The sequence below is a fragment of the Biomphalaria glabrata genome, chromosome 11 (genome assembly GCF_947242115.1).
Source record: "Biomphalaria glabrata chromosome 11, xgBioGlab47.1, whole genome shotgun sequence".
In the NCBI taxonomy this organism is placed as follows: domain Eukaryota; kingdom Metazoa; phylum Mollusca; class Gastropoda; family Planorbidae; genus Biomphalaria; species Biomphalaria glabrata.
The window spans coordinates 3,647,872-3,670,000 of NC_074721.1; the positions used below are offsets into that span (position 1 = coordinate 3,647,872).

The following is a 22,129-nucleotide window of genomic DNA, read 5'->3' on the forward strand; positions in this document are numbered from 1 at the left end:
CTTGATGTGTTTTAGAGAGTCTTTGGCGATGAATAACACAGGAATAAAACTATGTTCGAAGTAAGCGGATATCATGTAGATCTAGTTCGAGTCCTTTTTTACAATACCTGTACCACGAACGGAACTTCATCGTACCTAGATCGAGGAATCTGGACAGCTGATCTCAAAAACGGCTCGAAAGGTTTGTCCAAAAATAAATAAACAGTTGATGTATATCGCTGAGAGAAGATTTGTTGGCTCGTTAGCCACTCGGGGAAAATAATTTTTCAAATAAAAAAATAAATAAATGTAAATTTGGCTGGAGACTGTATCTAGGTCTAGAGCCAACATGGGGAAGTCAGCCGTATTCCCGTAATTATGCAATAACAATAAATTTTAAAGTTGCTTCAATTTTATTGACGTTTACAAGCGTTGCTTATATATTGACGTAATTATTATATCGATGAAATCTAAACTCTAGATCTAGAAGATCTAGACTGAACACTGGTTTGATACCAGAATGAAACCAAATATTTTTTTTATGTTTAAAAAAAAAAAAGTAATATATCAGTATCGGTATATTAGTAAACATTGATACTGACCATTGGGAAGAGATAGCCCTAGACCGCACTAGTTGGAGAGAGACGGTGCCTAAGAAAGCTATAGACAGCGAGAAAAAATGAGCCTCGTGTTTTTAAGAAAAGCGTGCCACACGGAAAATGGTCAGCTCCTCTACCACAAAAGCGAAAGCCACCTTGACATGCAATATATGTGGACGGGAGTGTCTCTCCAAAATAGGGCTTCGCAGCCACATGAAAAAAGTGTTCGAGATGAACCATAGTCGTTCTACGACTGAAGGAAGCCAATGATATCAACGATGTAGCCAACACATTCTGTTACTATTATTACCGATGTAGCCAACACATTCTGTTGCATTTATCACCGATGTAGCCAACACATTCTGTTGCTATTATCACCGCTTTGTCCTTCACATTCTGTTGCATTTATCACCGATGTAGCCAACGCATTCTGTTGTTATTATCACCGATGTAGCCAACACATTCTGTTACTATTATCACCTATGTAGCCAACACATTCTGTTACTATTATCATCGATGTAGCCAATACATTCTGTTGCTATTATCAGGATGTAGCCAACACATTCTGTTGCTATTATCACCGATGTAGCCAACACATTCTGTTGCTATTATCACCTATGTAGCCAACACATTCTGTTGCTATTATCACCTATGTAGCCAACACATTCTGTTGCTATTATCACCGATGTAGCCAACACATTCTGTTGCTATTATCACCGATGTAGCCAGCACATTCTGTTGCTATTATGACCGATGTAGCCAACACATTCTGTTGCTTTTATCACCGATGTAGCCAACACATTCTGTTACTATTATCACCGATGTAGCCAACACATTCTGTTACTATTATCACCGATGTAGCCAACACATTCTGTTGCTTTTATCACCGATGTAGCCAACACATTCTGTTACTATTATCACCGATGTAGCCAACACATTCTGTTGCTATTAACACCGATGTAGCCAACACATTCTGTTGCTATTATCACCTATTTAGCCAACACATTCTGTTGCTATTATCACCTATGTAGCCAACACATTCTGTTGCTTTTATCACCGATGTAGCCAACACATTCTGTTGCTGTTATCACCGATGTAGCCAACACATTCTGTTGCTATTATCACCGATGTAGCCAACACATTCTGTTGCTATTATCACCGATGTAGCCAACACATTCTGTTGCTTTTATCACTGATGTAGCCAACACATTCTGTTGCTATTATTTTCGATATTTACAGCACAATTATTATTTTTTTACCCCTTAACAATTTATCTTTCAACTACGATTTTTTTAATTTTGACTCTGAAACACAACTCGCGCCTCGTACGCTTACCCGACACCTCACCTCCACTCACACAACATTTTCCTCTTTCCTGCCTCTCCCAGTAAAAAGACAAGTTCAGTGAGACCATCACTACCTCCAGACCTAATTGTGTTTTTTTTTTACTTTTCGAGACGGCGGGTGGAACGTAATCTTAAATAGATCAGTGTTTCACAAGACAGACGTCAACCTCCCGAGTTTTTTTGTAGGACGTCCTAATGTCAGGACTTTACCTGTACCCATGATTAAAGGGAACTACCAAAGCAGTGTTTTACCTTCATGAAATGTGATCATTTTTCGACGTTTGAGCTTGGTCTCTAATTTAAAAAGCTTATATCAACTCACTCTGTCTGTCTGTCTGTCTGTCTGACCAAAAGTTTTTACATGTTATTTCTCCGGCACCCAATCTTGGATTAAGCTGAAATTCTGAACATTTATTTCTATTACAGAATAATCAATTATAAATAAAATTGCCAATTTTATAATTAACACTTCGTAATAATCATTTTGTTTGGTATCTATAACTAGGGTGGTTATAAGCTGAATTATTTCCTCTTTCAAGGGAAAGAAATAGTACGTGACTTAGGTGGTGGTATAAGCTGAATTAGTCCCCTTTATAGATTGCCGTCTTATCACAAATTTAATTACATGACTGATCCTAACTAAATGTTACAATAAATATAAGCTTTCTTTTAAAGGTCGATAATGGTATGAGCTTCTCCATCCATTTCTCCGTTGTCGCCTATGGTTGATATTTAAATGCCTTAAAAAAATGACAACATACAACCAATATCTCAAGGATGCAAGGGACCACCATTTTGTTTCTACCAGTTCCAAGGTGGGGATGAAAGAAATGAGCATTTGATAAAGAAGCCAAAAGTCAGCCGCCAGTCTGCCGTGTAGCTTTTAAATTGTCTCACGTCTGCTCAAGTCTTATCTCCCTTGGACTCCCACAAGGCTATATATGGAATGAGCTGTATTGATATGCGGACAGCGACATTTAATGAGCTATAAAAACATGCTTCGTAAAATCCAAGCATTGGGATCTTTTTTTTTTTTCTTTATCACTTTTTCAATATTAAATTTTGTTATCTTTTATTTGTCTATATAATTCTTTATCCCTCTTTATATATATATATTGAGCACAAGATTGATATGTACAAGATTGATTAATACTCGCAACAAGTGCTTGTTACTGATGTGATAGTGCATTATATTTAGACCTATCTATTGGTTTTTCTGGCTTACCAATACTTCTTGAAATTGTCAGGTAGAGTTGAGCCTTCGGCTCTTGGAACCCCAGGCAAGCAAAAGTGAACAAGAGCTCCCTTTCACCGGCCTGAATGAGAACAGTGTACACTATTCTGTTTGGCGGGGTGTCAGACTCGCGGCAAGAGACCGCGTGCACAGGGATCCCTGCCATTTTCCTTTTCTATACCAGGCTAACCGTACAGAGTAAGTTAGTAATTCTGTCAGCCCTTGCTTTACCATGCATCCCATGCATTAGATGTAGCTAATCATTTAATTAAGTAGTTATAACTTTTCAAACTTTGCTGTCCATGATGTAATGGTCACCTTATTTGATGGTCAACGGGCAGCAAGGATGTCATGTGGCCATTTGGTTGGCTACTTACCTAAAAAATGTCAAAGTTGACAGATTATTACATAAAAGCCCAAACCTACAACAGGATGGTTGCAGGTTGCAGTTGGGGAGGGGGGTTCGAACCTGATACCATGATATAACATCGAGACGATAGTCTAGATCGCATACATACGACCAAGCATCCTGTCTTTACCGGGATTCAAACTGAGAACCTTTTGTTTGGATGTCATCACTGTCCAAAACTCTGGAAAAACAAACAGGCCAGATTGCAATAATGACTTATCAACTAGTTGGCATTTTAATTGGCTGATAGATTTTTTGGTTTACTTCAAGGGATGACTGATTAACTAATTGTTGTTCATATTTGGCCATAAAGTGATGTGTTCATACTTAACTAGAACGTCCAATGGTCACTTCCTGACTTGAAACAAAAAAGTCTAACATCAAGACTTGTACCTAAAACATAGCGGTGCAAAGATCATGCCCCCTCCCCTTCACATTGCCTGTATTAGTGTTTGCCCACGATGCTTGCATTGAGAGATGTTTAGTTTTTTTTTTTTTTTAAACTTACATTTCCATCTATCCATAATATTTTATTTTTGTTTTTAGTTCTCTGGCTATTTGTTGTGATTATGAAGTAAATTAATAGCTTTGACCTCATCCAGCTCTCATGGCGCCCTCGGGGCGCTGACGATTGCGGGCGAAAGTCTTTTCAAAAAAGGATTTCTGCTTTTTATTTTCTTCCACGTCCTCCAACTCTTTGGCCTTTTTTGTGTGTGGGTTGACTTCAACACTTTTTGGGGGGAAAACACAAAGGCGGTAGCCATGGTAACCCAGACGTTTATTGTGGCGCAAGGAGTGGAAATCTTTAGTGAGGGAAAATAAAAAAAAAGTCTGCTCTTTTTATGTGTCGGAGTCGTTTTTGTGGCGAGAAAGTGGAAAGTTTTGTTGGATAGAATAAAATTGACATTTGAATGTCGCGTAGTTTTTTGTTGTGATGTTTTGGTAAACAAGATGTAGGAAAGAAAATGATGTAAAAAACTGAAATGCTAATGACAGGAAGTCGTGGTGCCTTTATTTCATTATTTATTTATATCACATTAGTAACAAATTCAGATGATGTTGTTTTTACATTTTTTTTTCTATTTCATGTATATATATATATTTTTTTTCGGTTTGTATAGTTGTTTTCTTCCTGTAATAGTAAGTGTGTTTTTAGTGACTAGCGGTGTATTGTGAGTGACTATGTATGGAACGACCAGTTGACCTTTATTGTATGAGTGGACAGCTAAGTGTAGGAGTTAGGATTGTGTGGAAATGATATAAAAAATAACAGGATGCTGGAGGGAAGGATTCGTGTATGAAACTAATATAATGATGTGTTAATTGCGATTATATTTGTATTAACTGTATCTATTACATGGTGTCAGAAGTGGGAGATGAGCCCACGCCTACATTCGTGAAACAACTATTTAATAAAGCTAGAATGTCGGGTCAATACCCATATATAGCCCTCTAGCACTTTTGAAAGTCTCCATGCCCCGATACAATTAATTAAATTATTAATATTTAAAGAAAATAATCAATGAATCGCAAGGCGCTTGGCTTCCGGAACGAGATTAACGAGTTCAAACCCAATTCTTATAACTCGAAATTTGAACTTCGTTCCTGAGTACACCCAGCTCTAATGATTTACCTGATGCTTGTGGGGGGAAAGTAAAGGCAGTGGATCTTTGTGCTTGCTACATGCTACCCACGTATGCTACATGCTACCCACGTATGCTACATGCTACCCACGTATGCTACATGTTATCCACGTATGCTACATGCTACCCTCGTATGCTACATGCTACCCACGTATGCTACATGCTACCCACGTATGCTACATGCTACCCACGTATGCTACACGCTACCCACGTATGCTACATGCTACCCTCGTATGCCACATGTAACCCACGTATGCTACATGCAACCCACGTATGCTACATGTAACCCTCGTATGCTACATGTTACCCTCGAATGCTACATGCTACCCACGTATGCTACATGCTACCCAATTATGCTACATGCTACCCTAGTATGCTATATGCTACCCACGTATGCTACATGTTACCCTCGTATCTTACCGTTCATAAACCTTAACATAAACTTTACATCATGGAATGCGAATCTGAAGTAGCTGTAACTGTTTAATTAAATAAATAACAATAAAGATATGGGCGGCCTTCATGAGTGTTAGGGAATTTTCGAGTACATCTATTTGACGGTGATTCTACTCCCCTGATGCTGCTCTGTGGCTTAACGACGTGTTTTTTTTTTAATTGATTCTAATTAGCGCGTCTCTCAGCTTAAGCAGTGCGCTGCGATCCAATCTCTTTTGTGGGCCAGTGGGCGGAGAAGGTCTCCATGGTGCCTTTAGGCGTTCAGCGAACCAACGCAACTCAGCTCGTCACCTTGTTACATGGCCAAGCGATATTGTCCCATCAGCGGCACATCCCACATTCTTCTGTTGGCGTTGTGCTGGCCATACGTTGACACGGTCAATCATTGGTCATAAGTCTTAATTTTACCTTGAGTAACCATCAGAGTGACAATGGCTTAAGGCAGCGGTTCTCAACCTTTTAAGCTCGGCGACCCCCACTCGGCCGCCACCCCCCACCTCCCCCCACACACAGCAAAAGAAGAATAGACAAAAACAATCCATATTTTCGATGGCCTTAGGCGACCCCTGGCAAATCGTCAATCGACCCCCAAAGGGGTCTCGAACCACAGGTTGAGAGCCCCTGTCTCAAGGCATTTACGACACACAAGGTGATAAACCTGAAGCTGATACATTGAATGAAATTAAATACATATTGTTATACATATTATTATACATATTATATATTATAAATACATATTTTAGTTTGTGCAGGCGTGTAACGTATGGGTGATTTAAATAGAAAGGAAATATTTTTGAATTAAAAATTTTAATGTGGGTTGTCTCCTCCTTTACTACTCATTGCACGGTGACCTTTTTGTTGAAACTTTTGATTGGTGCCAGGCCTACGTCTGTATTTTAAGTCTCGTACATTTATCTGCCATTTAAATAACACCTGTCCCGTTTGATACGCAACAGAACACTAAGGGATATTTGGTCAGCAAATTTAGTTGTCCATGAATCTTATTTTGGTCTATATTTTTTTACTCTCGGTTTTCGAAAGGTAGAGTAAGATGCCATATGTTGAACCTGTTTATAGACGAATTATAGCCGGGTACGTTTAATAAATTAAAATTTTACTCAATTAGAACACTAATTATGAAAATGTTTCTTTCTAAAATGTTGCAAAAAAGATAAAAAAAAATAATTATTAGTTAATTTATTAAAAGAGAATATAAATGAATTATTTGATATCGTGGTTCATATATAGATCTAAGTGGTTCTTGTTATATGATGTAGTCGTGACGTAGCTAGAAATTTGCCATCATTTGGGGCCCGGGAGGCTTGACCTCTTAAGAATTTTGCACAATATTTAATATTTAATGTAAAAAAATTAATTAGAATATTTGGGGACCCCCCGTCAAGTGGAGGCCCGGGGGATTGTCAAATTCTCCCCCACCCCCAACGTAGCTACGCCACTGTTTGTATCTGATACCTAATATATGATCTGATATTCCCGAGAAAAAGTTGTCTCCCTTTTTTTACATTTCTCTGACACAAGTAACGATTTTTTTTTCCAGTATTACTTTATTATCAATAATTCCGTTAGATACCCACAGGGTTGTGCGTATCGTAGGTTGAGAATCGCTGAAAGGTATTGGCTGGACTCTGCTGGGGATCAAGCAGTGACAGCTAACAAGGGTCCATTACCATTGAGATATCGACGGGAGACTATCCATGGGTCTGGCGTTAGACCAACATGGAAGACAGATGCGCTACTTCAAGGGATGTCACTCCACTTGATTCATTTGTTGTTTGGTTACCCTGGAGACAGCTGTGGAAATAGAACATCCATTGTTTATCAGTGGAATAGAGAGAGAGAGCAGGAAGTAATGGAAAGTACTAGAAAAACAAAATCCCTACAAATAAAAAGTAGAGACTTTTACAGCCACACCGTATCTCCTAGTCTTCACAAGTCTTGGTGGTCAAATCTGTACAATCGAGTTGAGTGGACAGGCCAACGATGAACTGTTTTTTTTTTTTTTGTTGTTGTTGTTGTTTTGTTTTTTACTAATTTGGATTTTGCCAAACGTGGTGGCTAAGTGTTAGAGCGCTTGACTTTAAAACCAAAAGGGGGGGGGGCGGATTCGAATCTAGATCTAAAGGCTTATTACTGGAATATTGTATATTCTAGTAGATTTATACATTGGTCAAAATTTTTTGTCCGGGACAATGACGTGAGATAAAAAAGTTCCTTTTAAAAAAAAAATGAAACATTCAATAGTTATAAAGAGGAAAATAATTGCTCTATAAGTTTAATAAAAGCGGCATTGTCTTTTTTTTTGTGTGTGTAAAAATATGTTTGATTCATCATTATCTGGAATCTGAGACGGGCTTCAAGTCTTTTTATGTGGAATGACAAAGCTTGATGAAAGGATCTGATCAGAGGACCGATCTATGTAGGGTGTAGATGTAGATCTCATGTGTTGTAGGCTGTAGATGTAGATCTCGTGCGTTTTCTGGTATCTGTTAGAGATCTGTTATTTGAAAGCTTCTATCGACTGTTTGTCTAGTGGTACAGATCTTGTACTCGTCATTTCTCCCGATTTCTACCGATTTAAGGATCAGTTGGTGCGGTGGCTGATCGGTACAACGCTTGGCTTCCAAACCGAGGTCCCGGTTCGAATCCTCGTGAAAATGTGGTACCTGATACTAGTTAGGGAAATTAAAGGCGGTTGGTCTTTGTGCTGTCCACATGACACCCTACGCGTTAACCCTAGGCTACAGAAAAAAGATGACCTTATCATCTGTTGGCATAAATAATACATGTAGAAGCTTGATATTACACTAAAGAACACTGAACTCAACAGCGGACTCTGTGTGCATCGTACTCTTTAGTAGCACACTCTCACATTACACAGGTTACACACAACAATAAAAAATGTGGCCTTTCTTACCCAGGGGAATAACTGTACATTCTAATGACAAACACATGCATATAAACACAATGTCAAAAAACATCATCTGCCCTATAGATCGCAAGGTCTGAAATGGAAACTTAACCTGTTTTTTTTTTTCAATTCTAGGATCAAGTTTATACGTTGCACACTTATTCATTGTCGAAGACAACATATGAATAACTAAAAAAAAATTTAACCCATTAGTTATTAATTAATTACTTTCGTATTACATTCAAAACGAAGATATGTCTTGCAGCATTTAGATATGTCAGAAATTGCGCGGTTCTTTCCCCGCAAACAAACTTTGCTTGTATTTGCCCCAGATTTTAAGTCATATGTTCTTCTTAAGGGGAGCCGACAGCCAGGGCCGGTCCTACAGGTTGCGCGGCCCTATGCGAAACGGATTGCGCGGGGCCTAATTTGGGTTGTGATAAAGATAATAAATGCAAATTAAGATTTTGTATTAGAAAATAAACTCGTCTTTGCATTTTATTCATACTTTACTAAGTACAAAATCACTGTCAAATTAACTTTACGAGCCATCTACAGTTGATAGTAGTTTTTCAACAAAAAGTCGATAAGCTTTCAGATCCGCCTTTTAGATTTACAATCGACTCGCAAAATATCGCTTTTTTTATTTTTATTTATATATAGGAGGTCGAGATAGATTTAGATCTATATTTGTATGCTAGTGTCTATTACAGTAAATTAAGTATTTGAAGTTATTGTTTTGATAAAAAATTCGGCTTACTATTGCATTTTCATTAAATGAAAGTTGACAATGCCTTTTTTTAATCGCGAGTAGGATTGGCGTTTTCCATATTGAATGACACATCGAAATGACAATTTTGTCTGTTTTAAGATTTGCATCAGTTTTCAGAAGATTTTATAATTGTATTTTATAATTTCAGGAGAATTCCAGGAACCCTTTAACAATAACTTAAAATGGTTTAATTTAATAATTTACACCTAGAATTCGCATCGCGCGGGGCCTACGAAAGTGCGGGGCCCACTGCGGCCGCCTAGGTTGCAGTGGCCTAAGACCGGCCCTGCCGACAGCTCTACATGCCGACTTCTTAGCTTTAGTGTTAATTATTGTCAATTATTGTGTGTATGAGTTACATATACAATGACATATATTCTTCCACTAGATTAAGTTAATTTATGAGTGAATGCTAATACAATGAGAAAAAAAATATAGACAGGATCGAAGGGATTTTTTTTTTCTCTCTTTTGTAATCTTATTTACCGTGTGCAAAAAGCAATGGAAGGAGATCACTCTACGGAAATTTATGGCTTTCCATTATAGCGGGTTGTCTTCAAAGAAAAGGGAGATATAAAAAAAAAAGAGGAAGTGAAATAGTTTTGGCAAAGAGAATTGAAAGTAAAGAGGCAAAAAAATTATTTAAACTCTTGATCTTTCTCCTAACATATAATAAAGATGGCAATGTCTTCGATTCCGAAGATTAAGGATGAGAGCAGTGTTTCACATGACTGCGCAAACTACTGCGACTTTCATATTTGTCCGTATCTCAAGCAGACATATAACCACTTATGAACACGCGTATACTGTATAACGATCCCCTCACTCAAATTTCCCCGCCCCCCCCCACCCCTCTTTTGAGACATACACATAGATTGCTTAAAATCCCACATTTTTACTGAATTTTTATTTCTAGCCATACTCGGCCAGCTGATCCAAACTTTTACTCTTAAGAAAAGAATAGTCAAAACACATCATTAAATCTTTATGTCAAACACATCGCTTTCAAGAATATTAATTAATTAAATTAATTTTGAAAATAAAGTAATAATACCTGTTAAAAATTAGATAAGGAATTTCTAAATAAAACATCAAAATTACAGTACTTTTAACTTTTGTGCCCAGAAGGTACTCTAGCTTTACCCTAACAGTTGACAATTTTAACACTAATTCTATCAGTTATCTAGTAGTGCTTAACTGTGCGCATAAAGAGATGTAAGTGTAATCTGCTTGGTCATGTCGTATGCGCTCATTATAGTCGTTCAGAGGTGCTCTCAATAGTCCTGGATTCGAACATTGATCAGCATTATCCCCAGCCGTCCTATAATCGAGTACCATCTTCAAATCTGAAGCAACATACGAAACGTGTAATTATCTTCTTTTTGAAGTCCTTTAAAAGATAAAAACAAATAGTTTTTAAGTACCCTAACAGTACTCTAGAATTCTAACAGTACTCTAGTACTCTAACAGTTCTCTAGTATTCTAACAGTACTCTGGTAATCTAACAGTTATTTAGTAATCTAACAGTACTCTAGAATTCTAACAGTACTCTAGTACTCTAACAGTTCTCTAGTATTCTAACAGCACTCTGGTAATCTAACAGTTATTTAGTAATCTAACAGTACTCTGGTACTCTAACAGTACTCTAACGGTACCACTAAGTAAAACGCTTCACTTCTTTGATTCATTGTTTGATTACTAAAGGGAAAGAATCGTACGTTACCCACCAAACTAGGGCAACCCTCTTAGATAAGCTAGATAGTGCAGAGTAATAGAAAGATAAAGGGAGTGTGGTGGAGGGGGGGGGGGGAGGTGATGTTACCAGGAAGCTCGTAGATGAGTACTTGATAGCAGAAGTAGGAAAAGAATTTAAAAATTCAAGGCTCGTACCATGTAACACTCTCAGACACGACACTGAAAAAAAAACAAAAAACAACAAGGGTTGTATGTACTTTCTGGGAAGATGTACCAGCTTATTTCCCTTCTTTACGATGTGTTCTTTGAGAAGCTGTATGAAGCAAGGTGGGCAGAACTTGTTTACTGAGTGATAACATTCTCCTTGTCATCAGTTCGAACATATCAAAGATGTTCGCTCAAGGTACACAATTAAAAAAAAGTATAAGAAACTTTTTCTTTGCGTTTACCGTTTTTCTTCCTCTTAGGAGTCCGTTCGATAAACACGAAATGTCGTATTCCTGGGGCTCGGTGATGAGATTTTCCCTGAAGCGTTACGTGTTTTGCCAGATAGCCATTTCTCAACTACAAGCTATCTGCAATATCCTGCATGTTCCTCTTTTCTTGGTGGAAAAAAAAAAAGGGGGGGGGGAGGGGTTGAACGATAAGAAGCGATCATAGGTTATTGGAATCAGGCATTTGTAGATTGAGTGGATCCAGCGCTTGGTAAAAATTGGTGTTCCCAGAATTTAGAAACATTTGGCGGTCTCGGTGATTTGAAAACGTTGTTGATTTCATTGCTAGGTAACATAAGTGGTCCCAGAATTAAGAAAATGTTGGTGGTCCTAGAATTGAGAAAATGTTGGTGGTTCCAGAATTGAGAAAATGTTGGTGGTTCCAGAATTGAGAAAATGTTGGTGGTTCCAGAATTGAGAAAATGTTGGTGGTCCTAGAATTGAGAAAATGTTGGTGGTCCCAGAATTGAGAAAATGTTGGTGGTCCCAGAATTAAGAAAATGTTGGTGGTCTCAGAATTGAGAAACTGTAGGTGGTCCCAGAATTGAGAAAATGTAGGTGGTCCCAGAATTGAGAAAATGTTGGTGGTCCCAGAATTGAGAAAATGTTGGTGGTCCCAGAATTAAGAAAATGTTGGTGGTCCCAGAATTGAGAAACTGTAGGTGGTCCCAGAATTGAGAAAATGTAGGTGGTCCCAGAATTGAGAAAATGTTGGTGGTCGCAGAATTGAGAAAATGTTGGTGGTCCCAGAATTGAGAAAATGTTGGTGGTCCTAGAATTGAGAAAATGTTGGTGGTCCCAGAATTGAGAAAATGTTGGTGGTCCCAGAATTGAGAAAATGTTGGTGGTCCTAGAATTGAGAAAATGTTGGTGGTCCCAGAATGGAGAAAATGTTGGTGGTCCCAGAATTGAGAAAATGTTGGTGGTCCCAGAATTAAGAAAATGTTCGTGGTCCCAGAATTGAGAAAATATTGGTGGTCCCAGAATTGAGAAAATGTTGGTGGTCCCAGAATTAAGAAAATGTTGGTGGTCGCAGAATTAAGAAAATGTTGGTGGTCCCAGAATGGAGAAAATGTTGGTGGTCCCAGAATTGAGAAAATGTAGGTGGTCCCAGAATTGAGAAAATGTTGGTGGTCCCAGAATTGAGAAAATGTTGGTGGTCGCAGAATTGAGAAACTGTTGGTGGTCCCAGAATTGAGAAAATGTTGGTGGTCCCAGAATTAAGAAAATGTTGGTGGTCCTAGAATTAAGAAAATGTTGGTGGTCCCAGAATTGAGAAAATGTTGGTGGTCCTAGAATTGAGAAAATGTTGGTGGTCCCAGAATTGAGAAAATGTTAGTGGTCCCAGAATTAAGAAAATGTTGGTGGTCCCAGAATTAAGAAAATGTTGGTGGTCCCAGAATTGAGAAAATATTGGTGGTCCCAGAATGGAGAAAATGTTGGTGGTCCCAGAATTGAGAAAATGTTGGTGGTCCCAGAATTAAGAAAATGTTCGTGGTCCCAGAATTGAGAAAATATTGGGCGTCCCAGAATTGAGAAAATGTTGGTGGTCGCAGAATTGAGAAAATGTTGGTTGTCCCAGAATTTTGAAAATGTTGGTGGTCCCAGAATTGAGAAAATGTTGGTGGTCCCAGAATTGAGAAAATGTTGGTGGTCGCAGAATTAAGAAAATATTGGTGGTCCCAGAATGGAGAAAATGTTGGTGGTCCCAGAATTGAGAAAATGTTGGTGGTCCCAGAATTAAGAAAATGTTCGTGGTCCCAGAATTGAGAAAATATTGGTGGTCCCAGAATGGAGAAAATGTTGGTGGTCCCAGAATTGAGAAAATGTTGGTGGTCCCAGAATTAAGAAAATGTTCGTGGTCCCAGAATTGAGAAAATATTGGTGGTCCCAGAATTGAGAAAATGTTGGTGGTCCCAGAATTGAGAAAATGTTGGTGGTCGCAGAATTGAGAAAATGTTGGTGGTCCCAGAATTAAGAAAATGTTGGTGGTCGCAGAATTAAGAAAATGTTGGTGGTCGCAGTGATTTAAAAAAATATTTGTTGCCCCAATGATTACAAAATGTTGGCTCCAGCGCAAAGCAAAGTAAGTGTTCCCAGAATTTAGAAACATTTTGTGGGCCCAAAATTTGTCAAAATTATTAATAGCCCCAATGTTAAGAAAATCTTAGTTTTTCCAGCGCTTAAAAAAACTTAAGAGGGGCTAGTGTTCACAAAAAGTTAGTGGTTTCATTTGTTATAAAGCAATTATACACAGTTAATTGAAACATTACCTTTATACAGAATAGTAATAGCTCTTCACAGTACTATGTGCATTGTTATTCATATATTATATTTTTAAAGACTTACCAGCTTCTCCGGCTTTGCCAAGATTGAGATTCGTTAAAGGAAAACAAAAAATCATTGTAGTGATTCAGTGTTCACTAATTTACTAATGATGTTTCAGATCTACGGCGTCTACCTCTGAGAAGTAGCAAGAATTATATTAGGAAATGTTAACATGCGGTCGTTGGGTTAAATCTCCAAACAACTAGTCTATCTAAAACGTTGTAGACTTCTTATTTAATTATGTAGAACTTGAAATAAAACGTGTAAATTTCGTTTTAAACAAAAATGAACAATGCGGCTTCAGGCAGTGCAGAGGCACGCTTGCCGTGATCTTTGCAGTCCGCCAACTCCCAGAAAAATGTAGAGAGCAAAATTGAAATCTCTATACTGCTTTCATAGATTTGACCAAAGCTTTTGATAACGCCAGTCGTGAAGGCCTTTTGAAAATTATGTCCCAATTCGGCTGCCCGAATAAAAATGGTGCGCCAATTCCATGATGACATGCAAGCAAGAAATATATTCAGCTTCCAACTACAATTTTGATGTATAAAGAAATACAATTGAAATAATTATACTTTTAACAATTTAGAAAAAAATTCAACTTAACAGGCAAAATATAAAAATATATTTAAAAGGGACCGTGAATAATTGTGTAAAAGTTTCAACTTGAGCCAAGAATAGGAAGTGGGAGAAATAACGTGTACAAGATTTGTATCGGACAGACAGAAGAAATGAGTTTATATAAGCATTGTAAAAATTACGTCTTTCTGTCACTCTTCTTCTAGACTTTCTCTTTCACTGCTCTATTTATAACCTCAACTACGACGGGCTTACGCATGGTTACATCAGAATCTATTCAACCAACAGGTAGTCTATATTTATTTCTTCCCTTCGGCTGCAACCTTTCTTGTCACTACAGATTCGGGTATGACATCAGGTAACATTCTAATTGTCAGCTATGCTCGTCCTTTAAGGTATTGCTGAGTTCACTTACGGTATTGCTAAGTTCCTTTAAGGCATTGCTGAGTTCCTGTAAGGCATTGCTGAGTTCCTTTAAGGTATTGCTGAGTTCTTTTAAGGTATTGCTGAGTTCCTTTAAGGTATTGCTGAGTTCCTTTAAGGTATTGCTGAGTTCCTCTAAGGTATTGCTGAGTTCCTTTAAGGTATTACTGAGTTCCTTTAAGGTATTGCTGGGTTCTTTTAAGGTATTGCTGAGTTCCTTTAAGGTATTGCTAAGTTCCTTTAAGGTATTGCTGGGTTTTTTTAAGGTATTGCTGAGTTCCTTTAAGGTATTGCTGAGTTCCTTTAAGGTATTACTGAGTTCCTTTAAGGTATTGCTGGGTTCTTTTAAGGTATTGCTGAGTTCCTTTAAGGTATTGCTAAGTTTTTTTAAGGTATTGCTGAGTTCCTTTAAGGTATTGCTAAGTTCCTTTAAGGTATTGCTGGGTTCTTTTAAGGTATTGCTGAGTTCCTTTAAGGTATTACTGAGTTCCTTTAAGGTATTGCTGGGTTCTTTTAAGGTATTGCTGAGTTCCTTTAAGGTATTGCTAAGTTCCTTTAAGGTATTGCTGGGTTCTTTTAAGGTATTGCTGAGTTCCTTTAAGGTATTGCTGGGTTCTTTTAAGGTATTGCTGAGTTCCTTTAAGGTATTGCTAAGTTCCTTTAAGGTATTGCTGGGTTCTTTTAAGGTATTGCTGAGTTCCTTTAAGGTATTACTGAGTTCCTTTAATCAATAATTCTTGGAGAAGTCTTGCCTGTATCTGATGTGTTCAAATTAGGTGGCTCGGACCTGGACACGTGTTTATTGCTGAGAATATAGATCTAGAACTTTGTCTAGATAATGTAAATCTAGATGTCAACTCCTGGGATGCCCATCTAGACAATGGAACACTTATGTCCGGAATGTAAAGATAAAAATACACTTTTGAACAGAGTTGCAAAGAGTTCCCTCTCTTGTCGATTCCTTGTCTCTTGATGACCCTTGAACTTTGCGTAATTTATTGATGCAATATGTTTCCCGGAGTTCAGCAATCTTCTGGAATCAGTTAGATTAATTATCTGTTTTGCATTTTTTTTTATCTTTTACTCTTTTTAACAGCTTTTTCAAACATGAGGTCTTCTTTCTCTCTCTCTCTCTCTCTCGTTCTCTCTCTCTCTCTCTCTCTCTCTCGTTCTCTCTCTCTCTCTCTCTCGTTCTCTCTCTCTCTCTCTCTTACCCAATTGCACTTTGTGGTTTCCAGTCTCTGTCTCTCCCATGTTCATGCTTTATACTGTCCCTCGCTTTATTTCCAAAGCGTTTTTCAAGTTTTTTACATTTTTAGGCTGCGCTGTTAAATGCCATACACATTTTTACAAAATTTCTATCAACTCACTCTGTTTGTATGATAAAATGTTTGTACACGCTATTTCTCCGACTCTGGATTCGCAAAATATTTTTTTTTACCTGACAACTCAATAATCATTAAAACAAAAATTCAGTTAATTAACTGTTAGTAAAATCACTAAATTTTGAAAGCCTTCTGGAGAGAAGACTCAAAAGGGAAGTAGCAGTTATACATAAAACACTGAACCATAATCTTCAAATACAAAAACATAATCTAATAAAATGCTCAGAAAGACACAAAGATTAAAGACACATTCCTTGTTCCTTATGCTAGGACAAATTTGTACCAATGCTCCTTCTTTCCAAGTGCTAATAGAGCATGGAATGGGTTGCCTGAGCCAGCCCAGAAACCAGTGACATGACAGAATTTAAGTCATTGGTTAACAAGCATGACTAGATACATGACGCGTAGGACGTAATCATCTTCTTTTTTAAAGTAACGTCTTTATTATATAAGATAAGATAAGATTAGTAAATTATTATTTAGTTTGGTATCTCGAAAGAGGGAAAGAAATTGTACTTGACTGAAGTGGTGGTATTAGCTGAATTAGTCCCCTTTATAGGTCGTCGTCTGAGTCTTAGTGAACACACACACATGAAATAGGACGAGGCTATAGAAACGACACATACCTATAAATCTTCCACGTTCATAAGAACTTCACTAGCAGAGTGGCTACAAGGCCGGCTTGGTGAGATTTGAGCCATGAGTTTTTAGAGTTCACGCTTATTGTTAGTCTAGATTCTTGATCTATTACACATTTAATTACATGATTGATTTTAACTAATTGATACAATTATTCTTATTACAAGCTTTGTTTTTTAAAAAGTGTTTTTTTTTTTAATTTCCTTGTTTCAAACTGCACATAAACTATGTACACATACCTACTCAAACTTGATGTTAAATATAGATCCAATTAAAACTGGCACAAGAAAAACTGGTCGCCCCCACCTCCGTTACATAGATGTAATAAAACCTGACCTCAAATCAGTGAACATCAATACTGACCATTGGGAAGACATAGCTCTAGACCGCAACAGGTGGAGAGAGACAGTGACCAAGAAAGCTATGGACAGTGAAAGTGCATGGGTCTCAGCTCAGGAAAAAAAACGCACAATCCGAAAAACGGACAGCTCCTCTACCACCGAAGCAAAAGCCACCTTAACCTGCGCTACCTGTGGACGGGTGTGTCTCTCCAAAAAAAGGGCTCCACAGCCACATGAGGAAGTGTGCTCTGAGATTAACCATAGTCGTTCTTCGACTGAAGGAGGACAATGAATGAATGAATGAAAGCAAGTGTAATCACTATAACCTAATTATAAAGTACTAGTAGATTTTTATTTAATAATTTGGTTCCCCTTTCAGACCTTGCGATTCACGAGACAATGTTTCAATGGAAGACGAAGTTGGCATGTGTCACAAAGACAAACTGCTTCACTTTCTCCAATTTGGTATCCGAGCTTGTGGATTCGGGGGCGAAGCGTTCTATATTTTCCGAAGTATAAAATTCTTCCCACTTCACTTGAATTGGAACTTGTAACCCTTCACACTGGAAGCCTTTTTTTTTTCACTTATGATGAAGTTTTGCATTTATACTACACCCTGGCAGAACCTGGGACGTAGCTGATCCCAAACTGAGTCTGGTTCCTGCCGTTAGGACCCGTTCCTTTGGACACATCACTCATCAGCTACTTGGAGAGAGAGCAACTGCTTTGAATCTCCCGTCAGAGTTTCAAGATTATATTGTCACACACCAATTCGTTTCGAGCATTTTTATCTTCATTTTGAATGTAGCGCTTCAAATGACAAAGTCTGACAAAGCCTAAAGATAAACTGAGGGAGACAAAATCTTTCGTTTAAATTCTTCTGAGAAAGAGCAGGCTTCAAAGGGTTAAACAGTAAAACAAAAACATTAACCAGACAGAAAAAAAAACAGCATAGGAACGGAACTAACTTCATGTAATCATTAACTTTCTAGTCTCGCCAACAAAATGTCTCTTGTGACGCTGATTTAAGTCGCGCTAATCGAAAACCATTTTTTTTTTACTGCTAATGGGTCACATATGTTACACATAATAAACTATCGTGACCCAGATAGGATGTAGCAGTTACAAAATTATCTTCTGGTTATAGACTCCATCTAGCAGTGTTGTTGTTTAACAACCTTCCGGAAGTTGAGAGTCGATGTAGCGTCTCTGTCCGGCCTGATCACCCGCTTACCATTCCCAGAGATTTAGATTCCTATCTCACTTCCGCTATCTAGGTGCGCATCTAGGTGCTTCCTCCCATCTGGCAGCCCTCCCTTTGTCTTCCTGTTACCCTTTCTCCCCCCCCCCCCCCGACCCACCGACCCGGCTTCACAATCCTCACCCCTTGGATAACTATCTTAGTTAGTTATATAGTTAGTAACACACACACACAGATAAAGTGAATAGGTTTTTGAGTGGTGAGATGGGTTAACCCTTTTAGTCTTGACATTGTTTACTGCCGAGTCTACAGTAAATAGCTGTAGAACCAACTTTCACCAGGCCAGTGGTTTACAGTCTCACACCTGAACATTTTCTCGTTAAGTATCGAGGAATTATGTTTATGTGAAGTTTATTAATTCTGGGGAAAACAAAAGAGAGTACTTAGGGGAGATTACTTATGGCTTGCTTTGTCTATATTCCAGAGTTATTTCCACATTATCATTATTTGTATCGCTGGCTCTATTATTAGTAAGATGGAAAGGTTTTGGGTTTATGTTTCCTGAAGGAGAAATTAATTAATTTTTTTTATAGTCTTCGCCCTCTTAGAAGACCACATATGGAAAACTACTTATAGACAATCACACATAGTATACCTCGTCAAGACAAACACATATAAACATCCACATATATATAAATTACATGACGGTTGTGTACAGTGTCAACTACGTATCATAGATGTTTTCAACCTAATAGATTATCCAATTGGATACAAACTCAAGACAACTCGTTTTGAGAGTGTTTAACCATTCGGCCATTATCCCTCAAATGTACTGGGTGCGATCCAGTACTGTTCAATTTTTTTTTCTATTTTTATTTTGTAATGATGAAACATAATTATGTTTTTAGTATTTTTGTAAAGGTAAAGCTACCTGTTTTTAAGTTTAATGTATAAATTTTATATAAAAAGAGATGAGTATAAAGAAATTATTCGGGATTTGGTGGCCGAGTGGGAAAATAGTTGCTTAATGGGTCTACGCTTTTGAGTTCATGGTTGTATTCTTCTTCTTCTTCTTCTTCGTTCTCATTGTTATGTTGGAGCGTTCAGATGACTAGACCAATACATGAGTTGAACTGCGCAGTGGTTTCCAAATCAGGGAGCTCTCCATATAGTTTTCTTTCCATTGGGATGTTCCATGACAGTTTTTCAATTATTATAACACCTAAGTATTTTGCGTTTTTAGTCTGTGTTACTGGTTTAGCATGAATAAGATAAGTGGAATTAATTTGTTTTAGTGTTTTGTTACTCTTAACAACTGACATTTTTCTGGGTGGAAAGACATGCTCCAATATGATTCCCATTTCTGTAATTCATCTAATTCTCTTTGTAAAATTTCTGTATCTTGTGTTGTTTTTATTGTTCTAAATATTATGCAATCGTCTGCAAATAATCTGACTTTTGTTCCTGAAGTAATGCAATTTGGTAAATCGTTTATGTAAATTAAAAACAGTAGTGGACCTAAGACTGTTCCTTGAGGTCAAGTTGAGTACACCTGAGTTTACTGTTATTGGTGTTGATCTAGTAAAGTAAAGTGTCCCCTTTCGATCTATGGGGCAGATGATGATCTGTTTCTTTGGCCAACGGTTAACGAGCTGGGTATCATGTGGCCAGCACAACGACCAACCGTTTTTACTTTCCCCAACTAAAGTCAGGTAGCCATTAGAGTTGGGTGGACTCAGGGGCGCCCTAAAAATCTCGAAATTCAAAATCCCAGTCTTAACCGGGATTCGAATCCAGGACCTCAGGTTCGGAAGCCAAGCGCTTAACCATATGACCACCGCGCTCCCTGGTGTTGATCTAGATCCATTTTTTATGACAGTTTGTTCTCTCCCTATCTGAAAATCTTAATCCAGTTTAATAAAAGGATAGGTATTTAAAACAAAAAAATAAAAAGACAGCAGGGAAAAAAATAAAAATTTTGGGTGCTAAACGTAGTGGAAGGATAGGGGCTTCCATTATGTAAAGCCGCCGTGTAACCCGGATGTTCTAGGTTTAATTAACCCTTTCCCGCCCAGCTTGAAACCAAGGTAGACACGCGATTTGTTTCCCCCCCCCCCCCCCTGACAGACGTGCCGATGTTATCTCCCCTACCTCACCGTGGACGTGATTTCCAGCAGAAGAAAAGGGGAGGCGATTCGTTCATGTGGTGTGTGTGGGGGGGGGGAGGGGGAGATCAACACATGCAAATTGAAGTAATAAGTGCCTTTATAACATCCACATTCGAAGAGGACCTTTGACCTGCGACCTCTGACTCTGTCCGACATATCGCTAATAATTCTGTTTACCTGGGGTGATGAATATGAAAGTGTTTGCTTAGATTGCTAGCCCAGTGGGATCTCCATGTATTCTGTTTACACGGAATCGTGGGCTCGAGTGTATATTATTATATTTGTTCTCACTCTTTTAATGTAAATATTTGTTTCAACTTTTTCAATTCCCATCTTCGATATTTAAAAGTGTATTTCCGTTTCGCGCAAAGCAGGGTAACAGGAAATGGCTTAAAATGATCACTTTCTCTTTAACTTCCTTTTCTAAATTTAGTTTTCGAATGAAGAGATGTAGTTATTTTTATTAACATTTTTTTTTGCATACATATTATTATTATTGCTATTAACTCTTTCTCTCCTAACTGACGATACCAACGTTGATTCCACTAGAATTGACTAGAATGTGGTAAATAATTAAAGAAAGAGTTAAGCGTTTTAGAAATCAACTGAGGCGCCATTGGACAGAGCGACAATATGTATTACGCATACCAAACGTTGCCACATGAAGACCAATATGGTGAAAGCTTCAGCAGGGACGTCCTCGTATAACTTGGCGCCACACTTTCATGGAGGACTTCAGAGCAGTGTAACCAGCTGGGAAGAAGCCTCAGACATTGCCATTGACTCAGATCTTTGTGGAGACAGCGTGCCACCCAATTCGCCAAATGACGAGGAGGATCTGAGTCAAAAAAAGTTAGCAAGAGGCGCCATTTTGCCCTTACTGGCATATAGGAAAGTAGCTGGGAGCAGATGGCTTCTGAACGAGACAGCTGGAGAACTCTCAATATGGTTAGGCACATATTTGAGGCCCGGGGAATAGCCCTTATAGAAGACAGGCACAGAGGACGTAAAGAAGGCTTAAATAGGCTCCGAGTGGACAACAGCTGTCTGGATCCCAACTGGTGGGCTTGCTAAGTCAAGTGAAACACTGCATTCATTCACAAACTGCGTAATTTAATTATTTAAAATCAAATAACCATTGTTATTTTGAACTAGATATTACTGCGACAAGGGCAGTTACTCTGCCGACTGACCTAATTTATAGAGAGAATAAACTATAATTAATATTGTGAAAAGCATATATAGATTAAGCTAGGACTGCACACTGAGGTATATTATACACTATCTGCTTATCTTCAAAGGGCTATAACTCTTGTGTTTCTTTAAGCATTGTCTATATTTGTATTGCATAAAGCGTTTTAGCTAGCGCAACTGATATAATATACACTCGTAAATATAAATAGAAGTCTATGCATAAAGATAATATGAATGTTATGTGTGTGTGTGTGCATTAATAGATCACCCGTGGAGAACGGCTTTGTCTACATTAGATGTGGCAAAATATGTAGG

The 22,129-nt window shown here is 38.0% G+C and overlaps 2 protein-coding genes across 3 annotated transcripts in view; one reads left to right on the forward strand and one right to left on the reverse strand.

The window, feature by feature from the left end:
• The window catches only part of LOC106071309 (green-sensitive opsin-like), a 152,415-nt gene that overhangs the window by 58,232 nt on the left and 72,054 nt on the right, over window positions 1–22,129 (forward strand). The window lies entirely within an intron of this gene.
• Window positions 14,837–20,776, reverse strand: LOC129921711 (methyl-accepting chemotaxis protein 3-like). Its single transcript, XM_056004249.1, has 2 exons — window positions 20,765–20,776; window positions 14,837–15,607 (listed from the first exon to the last, which is right to left on the reverse strand). Exons 1-2 carry the CDS (start codon window positions 20,774–20,776, stop codon window positions 14,837–14,839), a joined length of 783 nt encoding a protein of 260 aa, XP_055860224.1.